At 36.8% G+C, this 12,075-nt stretch overlaps 1 protein-coding gene across 1 annotated transcript in view; it reads right to left on the reverse strand.

Moving 5' to 3' along the window:
- The window catches only part of GPLD1 (glycosylphosphatidylinositol specific phospholipase D1), a gene marked incomplete at its 5' end in the record, with an annotated part of 30,718 nt that extends 22,098 nt beyond the window's left edge, over nucleotides 1–8,620 (reverse strand). The window contains 8 exon segments of the mRNA XM_083359794.1: nucleotides 750–857; nucleotides 2,045–2,099; nucleotides 3,379–3,427; nucleotides 4,017–4,127; nucleotides 5,311–5,408; nucleotides 6,266–6,344; nucleotides 7,478–7,533; nucleotides 8,527–8,620. Coding sequence (XP_083215920.1) covers nucleotides 750–857; nucleotides 2,045–2,099; nucleotides 3,379–3,427; nucleotides 4,017–4,127; nucleotides 5,311–5,408; nucleotides 6,266–6,344; nucleotides 7,478–7,533; nucleotides 8,527–8,620 — 650 coding nt within the window.
- Nucleotides 8,621–12,075: the final 3,455 nt, after the last annotated feature.

Here is a 12,075-nt window from a genome sequence, read left to right on the forward strand (position 1 = left end):
TCTCTGGGGAAGAGACTCCCCCTTTGTTCTAGCCACTTATCTTTATATGAACATATTTTATTTCACTACCAATAATCCCCAACTTACGACTATTCATTTAATGACAGTTTGGAAATATAATGATGCTGAAAAAACAACAACCAATGACAGTCCTCAAAGTTACGACTGCTGGTCCACTCTCAAGGTCACATATTCACAATTTGGGTGCTTGCCAACCAGGTCACATTTATAATGGTTGCATTGTCCCAGGTTCATGATCGTGATTTGCAACCAGCTGGCTTCCAACAAGCAAAGTTTATGAGGGATGTTGGATTTGATTGATTGCATGATTGACTTAATAACTGCATGATTCGCTTAACAACTGGAGGAAAAATGGTCATAAAATAGAGGTTGGTCAGGTGATGACTCACTTATGACCACATAGTTTAGCAACCAAAATTTCAGTCCCAATTGTGGTCGTAAATCAAAGACGCCTGTACACGTTTCATAGTTTATTTAAGCTCTTAGATGTATTTTATCAGATAAAATTACCAAACTATTTATCATCCTACTAGTCCATCTACCGTACTGAAGACCCGCTCTCAAAATATAAAAACATGCCCATGGTAAGATTTCCCATTTTTTATACCTGATCTTCTCCAACTTTCACCATATACAAGTGTTTCTTCAACCCCTACTTGACAACCCATCAGTAATTAACAAACTCTCCTCATTTGTTTTAAAATGTGTTAACTTTTACTCTGACTTACAGATCAAGGAGTTGCAGATATGTGCAGTCAACAATTGTATTTTGAGTTATTACCTCCTTTCCATAATAATCCTCATAGATTGACAGTAAATCTTTAACAGGTACATACCTAAAAGTATTAATATCAGAACTTTGATTGAAGCCACAAAAATGCACTGGTAAAAATGGTATTATAAATTATCTAAACACATTCTTTCCCTCCTTTTCTAGATTCCTTTTTAAATATTGGTAATATTATATAAATCAAACACTAATCAAACCATATGTATTATGTAACTGGTAAAATGATGCAGCTTAGATATACTATAGAACGGTGTTTCTCAACTGTGGCCATGTGAAGAGGTGTGGACTTCAACTCCCAGTATTCTCTAGCCAGCAAACGGGTTGGAGAATTCTGGGAGTTGAAGTCTGCACTTCTTCAAGTGGCCAAGGTTGAGAAACACTGCTGTAGAGAACAGGTTTTGTATTCCAAAAATCTCAGACTAAATTCTTGATTTCTCCAGGACTAGGAATTTAAGATCAAGGAGGAAAGGTTGAATAGAAATCTAACAAACAAATATAAATCAAAAAGAACTAATATAGGCAATAACTCCACTCTATAGTGCAGTACTCAGAGTTAAACTAGACACTTAAACTGCACATCACTATGCCCAATTTATTGGCTTTATTTTTTTGGATGTAAATACAGTATGGTCTGATCTCTTAAACTGTTCAAATTCTTCCCCTGCTCTCCCATTTTTTTAAAATAGAAACATTCAACAACCTATGATTATGGCTTCAAAAATTAGTAAAAGTAAAACTGAATTGAAATAAGCAATTGGCAAACGGTGTAAGAATTCTCAGAAATACAAGTTTCATATGTTCTTTGTGTATCCGACAATGGTTAGTAGCCTAGTTGCCACAATCTGTACCAACTGCATCTTTGTAAAGGCAATCCTATACAGAGTGAATTGAAGTAATCAGGGCAGAACGTAATTGAAGTATGGATACCATTACTAGAAATGAGGGTTATATTAAGTGAACCCTCTTACTTAGATGCTAGTAAGATCCATCTATCATTATATAAGGTTGTAGACCTCTACCAAACTAAACAAGTTACCCTTGATCTCCTTCATCCAGTACAACATTAGAGTCTAATTCACAATGGTTCTTGAGGACCTGACTAGCTGAGAGGAAAAAAATAATAGATTTCAGTAACTGTTTCTCATCCTCCCTCTGCAATTTGCAACACTATATGAGTGTGTATATCAATGTCCATATGCATCAAACATCAATGATCGCATTTGTGGCTCTTACCAGCTTGCTTTCAAATAATCAAAATCAAGTTCATATTGGCTTAACACATCTCCCCCTAAAATTAGAATGAAAGGAGTGTATGTCATCAATTTATTTAACAACAACAAAAGATGTAGCTTCATGTTGAAGTTTTATGATGAATATAATCCCTTATATGAGTGACGGTGAACCTTTTAGAGACTGAGTGCCCAAAAACTGCCCCCCATTCCACCCCCCACCCACCCACAGGGTCACCCAGCGCCTCCACGGCCCGCCGCAGATTGCCGAGGCAGCCCAGCAGCGCCCTCTGCCCACACCCCACAGCATCATCTGCACGTGACGGGGCACGAGTGCAGTGTCTTTTCCCCGATGCCCGGCTACCATGTCCTTGGCTGCTTGGGGCAATTCTTCTCGGGGGGGGGCTGCTGGGGAGGTGGGGCTGGGGTGATGGCGTGTGTGTCCACAGAGAGGGCTCTGAGTGCCGCCTCTGGCACGCATGCCATAGGTTCGCCACCACTGCCTTATATCCTGTGATTTAGCCTAACAAAATCTTCACAGGACAACCATTCATGTCTGAATGAAGCCCAAACAGATATGACATATTGTGAGCACTGCAGTAATATTGGATAGGTCGCATGGGCTTTTCCTGTAAGATTGGTAGCCCTTCTATATGGGTTGGGGTTTTTTCCCCTCTCTCTTACACATTGCAACACATGCTTTATAGCCATAATGGGACAATATCAAAGCAACTGGAATGCCAGTGATAGTTTTTGAAATGTCAGCCCTTGGGCAACAAGGATCAGATGGCTCATGAAACTCAAAGAAACTTCATAAAAACCTTGTGATATATCATGGGAATCTACAATTTTAGAAAATCACACTGGTTATAAGCAGACTTGTGGATAATATAAAGTTCTACCTATAATATAATATAATATAATATAATATAATATAATATAATATATATAATATAATATAATATAATATAATATAATATAATATAATATAATATAATATAATATAATATAATATAATATAATATAATATAATATAATATATAATATAATATAATGTAATAGACCATAATTTATAGTCCATTAAAATATATCTAGTGTGAATATATCACAAATGGAAAACAGCAGCTGATATATATATATTAAATATCAAGTTGTTCTAGAGACAGTGGAAACCAAAATGGAGAATGCCTATGATTCATATGTACTGTAACAACGACACTCACATACACATACTTTTCAAATAAAATTAGAGAATGCCATCTCCAGAGTCTCATAACCTTGAGACATTCAAAGGAAATTTGGGGAGAGTTTTCTAGGATTTATAAGTACATAAATTACCAAAATCACCAGTAGAATGAGCTTGTGAATATGAACCATGAAAATCAATCTAAATAAAAAGAAGGAACAATATTATTTATAATTCGTTATCTCTTTAACAAATAAACAAATATGAAGTACTTTTAAAAATTTCTTCTTTTTTTAAACTTATCCAGATTGTAGAGATAAAACACTCCCTTGTGGCTTTTTCCCTGCCTGTGTAAATAGGAATTCCCTATCAGTAGTTTGTTGTCAATTGATTGCAAAAATCCTTTATGTTTCTTGTTACTTGTCTATCTCTATCTTCAGAACTGCCCAAGTGCTTTAATTCAGCCCCCCGCATATAAACAGCTCTGCAGTGAGCAGCCTTCATCCATAAAAGGCTAAAAAGGAAATCCCAATAGGCAAGCATTTTTTGCTATAATCTATATAATTACTTTAAAAGAGCAACATCTGGATATTCAAAGATATGACTGAAATATATTCATTAAAATATATATAGTTTTTAGTTGTGGTTCATAAAAGCCCTGCAGACTGCAAGGATCTGATTTATTTTTTTAATATTCTATTGACATTTGTGAGGATGAAGCAAAATAATAAATGCAACTGTAAAACAAGTACATGGAAAAACCCTACGCCAGAAAGAGAACACTACTTACAGCTGCCATGGCCTGTAGAAATCCTTGTTCAATCCCCAAGCTGTGCCAGCTTACATCTGCCACCATGTGTGAGGCAATCCCAAAGAGAAAAGCCACCAGCTTCTCTGTAGCCTAAGTACCATTTAAAAAACAAACAAATGACTCCATAATAACATTATTAAAACCAAATGGACAAAAGACAGGCAATATGTGACACCTCTGAGCCAATCCGTTTGGCGATGAAAATTGATTGCAAATATAAATTAGGTAAGTTTAGTTTTAATAGATGAAATGGTCAGCCTTCATATAAAGGATGGGTTTCAAAGAATAATATGAACGACAGAAGGAAAAAGGTAGAAACCATAGATCTATTTCATTTAGAAGGCATCCACCACCAAATCAGAGAGGAATAAATCACTGTGGAGTGTGTACTAACAGTGCCTGGGTATACTTAAGAGGGCACTTAGTTTTTGAGCCTGACTAATGTAGGTTTCCTGGTAAAATACATGGGAAAAACCCACTGGGGAAAATTCCACTTAGGATTAGGGTTGGGTCACCGTAAACTCGAAGAGCAAAATAGATATCGCCAACAAACTCGGAGTGCTTGCTTATGGTTAGGAGGGCACTTACTTTTCCAGCCTGCCTAATGTAGGTTTCCTGGTAAAATACGTGGGAAAATCCCATTGGCAAAAATTCCACTTAGGGTTAGGGTTAGTTTTGTTTTTAATTTTCATTTGTAAAAAGTCATAAGTATAAACAATTAAAATGTTTTATCCTTATGAACCTCTTTTATGTCCCCCACTTTTTCAGTTTTGTCTTTTATTTTTTCCAGAAAAATATTATCACTGTAATTACGGTATATCTGACTAGTTGAGAATCAGCAGAAGAATAAAGGATAATTCCAAAAGACTAGTTGTATACCTTATGTAAATGATCCTGGGGTAACTTTTATTGACTGCTACATATTCAACTACATTTTTTGTAATGAAGTAGTACATATTTCCACCAGAAGTCAGATAGAATGAGAGCAGAATCTAAAGCAGGGGGTCTTCAAACTTGGCCCTTTTATGACTTGAGTTGCTGGCTGAGGAATTCTGGGAGTTGAAGTCCACAAGTCATAAAAGGACCAATTTGAAGACCCCTGATCTGAAGCTCTGTTTTTAGCTAATTAAAACAGCTGCCTAATCAATCACCAAAAGAATTGTCAATTTTTTTTTACTTACCTTCTATCTTTGGGTGAAAAGGTGAGAGAGAAACAGTTTTTGAAAAGTGTATTCACGGCTTCACAGGAAACAACAGATGGAAAATGTATTACCTCTTCCCATGGCTGCGGATAGTTCTTTCTGATGTAATGGATACTTGTGTTGAGGAAAGGTGACCAGTGAGTATCTTCAGAAACATAATGGAACAATCCTGACAATTCAGAGGACAAGGCTTACTTTTTTCAGAAACCATAACAACTCATATTTAATCTACATTAGGCATGTCAAACTGCCACCCCACGGTCTGGATGCGTCATGCCGAAACTGCGCCCACCCCATTGCCGGCCATGGGGAAAAAGTCACAATACGTCGCGAGACGTCATGTGATGTCGCATGCCTGATTACATGTTGCATTTTAGTCATACAGAATATAACGTTCAGTAACATTTTAATGGCAAAATATTACATGAAAATATTTTAATATATTCAGCAAAACGTTTAATAAAACCCCAATAATGTGAATAATAAAAATGTTCAGGATCCCATGCCAAGATCAAAAATATTCCCAGAAGATGCAGTGGGAAGCAAATTCTGCTTCGCACTGGTATATCCACAAAATCGCCAGACGTCAAGCTTGATTTAAAATAGACTTTGTTCACTGTGCATGCCCTGATTTTAATATGATACGCACAGTGGTGGGATTCAGCCGGTTCACACCACTTTGATAGAACTGGTAGCTAATTTTTTGTTGCCCAGGCCCAGAATGGACTTCCAGAAGTGGCATCTACAGAGAACCGGTTGGTCACATATTTGAATCCCACCACTGGATACGCACTATTGTTCGATCTGAACATGGGCTATTTAAAATGTGATTTACCTTTATAAGCCAAGATCATAAAGTAAAACCACAATTAGTCAAGAAGAGGAACGCTTCAGTAGAGTGTAAAGAAGACAGGTTCTCATTGTACACTTATTGATGTATTTTCCAATTTCATGAATAAATGGACTGGTCTACTTTTGCAATAATTGATCATATTAAAAAATAATATTTGACCTAGGGTCTCCTACCATTTTGGCAGAGGCCAGAATAAAAAGCATCAGGATACAGGCTTCCTGCTTGATATGCATCTTGGTGAGCTAGTATTAGCTGCCACAATAGAACAAAGAAACAAACATGTAAGTATTAAAAGGATATTATTATAATGCTGAAAATTTTATGTTTATTTAGCAAAATCAAAATCACTCCCCTGAAAGATTACAGAAGGCATGACAGAGATAAGTCACTCCATATGATTTATCTTTAGCATCAAATTATTAAAAAGTTGTTCTTCATAGGGATCTCCCTTGACTAAAACTCATTAACAGTAATTTCTGCAGTAAACTAATCTTGAATCCAAATGTCCACCTTTTCTAATATGATGCCCTTCAACATGATTACTATTCCTCCTCATATCATTCAACAACAATACACTCTATAGATATTTATCCTACATTTCCAAGCATAAAATCAGAAGCTTATTGGACTCTATCAACTTTTAGGAAACAATTATGCTGGTCAGTGAAAGAGCTTCCTATGCATGTAATTAATAGCCTACATATGTAGTTAAGTAGCTGATAAAGTAAAACACTGTACACATTAGTATTTAAATTATTATTTATTTTTCCTCCCACCCAGCAAAGTGACTACAGTTAAAAACGCAATTAAAACCTATCCCATATTTATGTATGGTGTTCTCCTGGCTGATATAAACCAACAAGGCTGGCATGCTTCAGTTCTTTCAATTAAGTGGTGTCAACCTTTGGGACCCAGGCTGCACGCTTTCTCCATTACAGTATCTATCCTCTGAAATAAAGTTCATCCTGAAATCTGAGTAGCTCTAACCCTGATAACATTCTAGACAGTCTTGAAGATCTGGCTCTTCTTCCAGGCCTTGGATTAGGGTGGCTAGAGTCCCTTTTGAGTTCCATCTTGGCTACCTTCAGCATCTTGTTCTTCATCTCCTTTTCTTATTGGTGGGTTTCCTAGTTGTTTTTGAATTCTATTCTATTTTCATCGTTATACAGGTAGTTCTTGACTTACAACCATTTGTTTAGTGACCAAAGTTACAATGGCACTTAAAAAGCGACTTACGACTGCTTTTCACACTTACGACCATTGTAGCTTCCCCATGGTTACAGGAGAAAATTTGGATGCTTGGCTACTGACTCATATTTAAGGAGGATGCAGTGTCCTGAGGTCATGTGATCAACTGATTCATGTTACAATAATAAACCCTCTACCTTACGATAGTCAACTTGTCCATCTTGCTGGCTGAAAAATTCCAGCGCTCTATGAGCTGAAAAAATAATAAGATCACAATACATTTAGCAATGTACATTTGTAATGAGATAGACTAGAGAAACTGTAAGGAGGAATCAGTTACAGCTTTTCAGCGAATAAATATCCACATTTTATACAGGTATTCACACATGCTTTCCAAAATGCTGGGTGTTTCCCCACAGTTCAGTTAAAATGTTATCCCCTCTGTCCTTCAGCCAATAAAAATTATACTGACATAAAATGTGCTGTCCCCATTACAGATCCCTCACTGGCTTCTCTGCTCTGGCTTGTTGCCAGATGGTTGTGTCTTGATTTCATGTGTGCCAGGCAGGTTAATCAAAACATTTACTATTGTCTCTGATTTTGCTGCTTTTTCCTGAACTAAATCAACCAGCAGGATTCTATCTGCCAATCATGAATATAGTCAGCTGTCAAAAATCCTCAATGTGGGCAAGTCAGGGCAGTGGTCTCTATAAAAGAGAAAAGGCTCGCCTGTTTTATTAGGCAACCCAGATGATCACCTCCTGGATAGGCTTGTTTTGACACTCAGTTTAGGCTGAGACCAAACAGGCACCTCTCAATTCATGGACCGACTGCTTTCAAGCAGGCATGTTTCAACAGCGAGTTTAGTTCTAAACTCAGTCTTCAAATAAAACTTTCCAGCATCTGATCAAAATATCTGCGTAAGGAAAAGCCCCACCTCTCATAGACATATTAGCTGACCAATGGCCTTGTTTTGACAATGGATATCCAAAAAAATGGATATGTCAAAAAAAGCCAGCCAAGCAGTTGATCATTGCAGCAACCTAGGAAAGCAGAACGGCTTCTACTTTTCCAATGTTCTTCCAAAGGATTCTAAATATGTAGTCAAAACAAGCAACTAAACCACAGACATGTTTAGATTTTCAGATCTTGATAGTTTGTGATTTTCTCCAATTCTTTGTCTTCTATTATTGTTGTTGTTGTTGTTACTACTACTACTGTTTATCTACTGCTACTAATAGCTTACCTATTTCAATGTGTGTTGACAGGCCACATGGTATAATTCTTTCACAAAAATTGCAAAGTACAGCCAGAATCAACCAACTCCTGAAAGCTTCCATGCCACTGATAATCTGTAGTATAAACCACAATTTTGAAGATGTGTTCAGTAGGAAGATTGCAATCTTTGAAACATGAAAGTAGACTACATTTCTAAATCAAATATGACAATGGCACTCATGCTTGAAATTCAATTCCCCATTTCTATAAACTAGCTAATAGATTATTTTATTTTATAAACAAGAATTAGACCAAGAAACCTAAAATCCCTTATTCATTGGTAATGAGTCAAGTCATGCCTAAAATGGAGAAGGTGAACTGTTATTGAAGTGAACACTTAAAAAAAATCTCTCTTCTAATTATTGATTATTTAGCCAATCAAGAGTTATCTCCAGCTGGATAGCTCCTCTGCTTCAACTAAAAGTCATTACTTAATGGCGTTTCTGTCATATAAAATAAAGAAGAAGCCAAAGACAAATATAACAGGTTACAAATACAAGACCTTGTCTGCCTTAAAGGCAGATCTTATCTGCCTTAAAATTAGGAGTTGTGTGTTTACACAATAAAATGAACATCTGGAAGCCTCTCTTGCCAAATATGGTATCTGTATCAAAAAATATTACCAAACAATATCCATCTTTTTGGAAAAAAAGCAAAGTTGAAATGACTGTATCTGCCTTCCATTTTTCCACTAATGCAATGATGCAGTGCTTATTTTACTCACTGTGAGGTAAACTGCCCATGAGCAAGAGGTCTGCATGATAGCAGCTTATATCTATCTTGATTCATGGGTTAATAAGGAATAAAAACTAAGTGCTGTTAATGAAATTCTGAAATAAATGCAGTAATTCATATTAAACAGCAATCATTTCTCATTTCAAAATGCTAGAAAATTCTAGAAAATACTGAAGGAGGGGATCCAAGCCAAGAAGTCCCTCACTCCACCCCACTTCCCCACCCCCACCCCTCGGCTTTTCTCTGCCAAGTGTGAGGTGGAATTTGTACCGACAGTTTTATATAATTTTTATCAGCAGCTGCCTCTGCCCACTTATTTTGCCTTTTAAAAATATGTCTACAACTTTCATCATGTAATACCAGAACTGTTGGTAACATAGTGCATAAGCACAATAATTTGTTTTAAAAACAAAAAAATGGTACAAGAAGTATTCAGTAAGCATGATTTAAAGGAACAATAAACTTTTCAGCGACAAGTACAATGATAAAGCCAGAGTGAGAGATTATATAAATTGAAATGCCTGGATACAGATTCATTTTAACTGGAGGCTGAAAAAGACTATAAAGTAGGTATTACTTGCTGAATCTTTTGAGGAAGAAAATGTTCCAAAAATGAGGTTCTCCCAAAGTGAAGTTATTTTCTTTAAAATCGCACTTCCTGCATGGGAGGAATTTGGAACAATGCCATTTTGGAAGGTCTTAAATCAAGGCTTGGCAGGACAAGTTGGTTCCAAAGTTGTTCCAAAGAGCTAGAAATGGAAGAAATACCACCTTAAAAATGAGTGAAAAAGTAAAATAAGGTAACAGTGCAGTTCTTCTGATTGGAATTCTTTTAATATTTGAATGAATTGTATTGTACTGTCAACAATCTACACAGAATTTCTAAGTCATCTTTGTGGCAATGAGAGCATGGATGACCATAGTAAGATCATTTTTGTTGCTAAATAACCATGGCTAATATTATCCATGCCACTAAGACCATTTGAAACTTTGGTTTATTGGCCCTTACCCAGACCATTACCAAATCTAGATACCACTTCAGTAGTCTGTGCTGACCCAGAGAAATAGCTTTAAATACCCTGAGACTAAATAATTCCAAATTCTTGAAATGTCCTCATTCAGTACCTTTGTATACATGTTAAAAGAGCATAAGAGATATAACAGACCCTGCCATAGTTTTTTCCTCCCTGACCACTTAAACTAATGTGGAGAATGGCAGAACTGCTTCACCCATTCATCATTCCTCTTTGTGGATTTATATACCAATGTACCTAAGGTTAAGCCATCTATTGCCCAATACACTGAATCATAAACTGAATTTGCACACCAATGCCTTTTGGATGGGGAGAACTCAGCAAGAGAAGTCCAGTGCCCTCCTCATTGCATAGTCATGATCCAACTCCATGATCCAATGTGGCAAATGAGTGGTCAGAAAGAAATGCTGGATCCAATTCTCCGACGGCAACAGAAAATGGCAACTTATAACGATGAATCATTTAAACATCTTGGGGACATTTTATTTCTGGAATTTAAGAGGCCATTCTCAATCAAATGAAAGAGTTTTCAAAGTGCAAATTTATGAAGAGGTTTAACAGCAAAATAAAATGCTATTTGTTGTTATTTTTTAAAAATCACATTATGTATACCAGTCAGCTCATTGATGCATAAGGACAGCTATACTATTACATATCTATATTTGAATGGCCAAGCTAATCATCTTTCCCACCTGTATTTCTGCACGTTTGTTTTCCCTGGACTAAATTGCTCATAATTTATGCTCCCACCATATAGGTTTACAATCAGGATAGCAGAATAACAGAGTTGGAGAGGACCTTGGGGGTCTTCTAATCCAACCCCCTGCTCAAGCAGGAGACCCTGTGCCATTCCAGACAAGTGGCTGTCCATTTAAAAAGCGCTGGTGATGGAGCACCTACAACTTCTGCAGGCAAGTCATTCCACTGATTAATTGTTCTTATTGTTAGGAAATTTCTTTTTCAGGTTGCTTCTCTCCTTGATTAGTTTTCAAGCATCGCTTCTTGTCTTGCATTCCGGTTCTTTGGAAAATATATTGACCCCTCTTTGTGACAGCCTGTCAAATACTGAAACACTGCTGTCATGTCATCCCTAGTCCTTCTTTTCACTAGACAAACCCAATTCCTGTAACCATTCTTCCTTAATTTTAGCCTCCAGCCCCCTAGTCATGTTTGTTACTCTTCTCTGCACTCTTTCCAGAGTCTCAACATCTTTTTTATAATATGGTGACCAAAATTGGACACAGTATTCTAAGTGTGGTTTTATTAAGGCTTTATAAAGTTATTCTAATACTTCACGTGATCTTGATTCTATCCCTCTGTTAATTCAATCTAGGATTGAATTCACTTTTTTGGCTCCTGCCATACTGTTGGCTCGCATTTAAGTGATTGTCCTGATCAAGAGGGCATTCTCTAAAAGCACATGGCAGAAAAAAATATGAGCTGTTAACATGCCATAAAAGTACTTTTTAAAGATGTTTGCATTTGTGACCCATCCTTTTGCATCCTTTCTGTAACAGCTGCACATCTCCCTCAGAGATTCCCCTTAATATTAATAGTCTTGCACTGAGAACCAATGACAGGTCCAAAGTAACTGAATCAGTATTACTCTTCTGAAGTGGAGTCTTCTCTCAGCCGAGATTTTGGAGACTCACTTCCACCGGAAAAATTCCAGATGACCATCAGAAGTGGTTCCTCCTAAATTGCCTGTGCAGGTGGGTGTTGATTAAATTACAGCGGCATGGCCGCTT

The sequence above is a fragment of the Vipera ursinii genome (assembly GCF_947247035.1).
Source record: "Vipera ursinii genome assembly, chromosome: 3".
In the NCBI taxonomy this organism is placed as follows: domain Eukaryota; kingdom Metazoa; phylum Chordata; class Lepidosauria; order Squamata; family Viperidae; genus Vipera; species Vipera ursinii.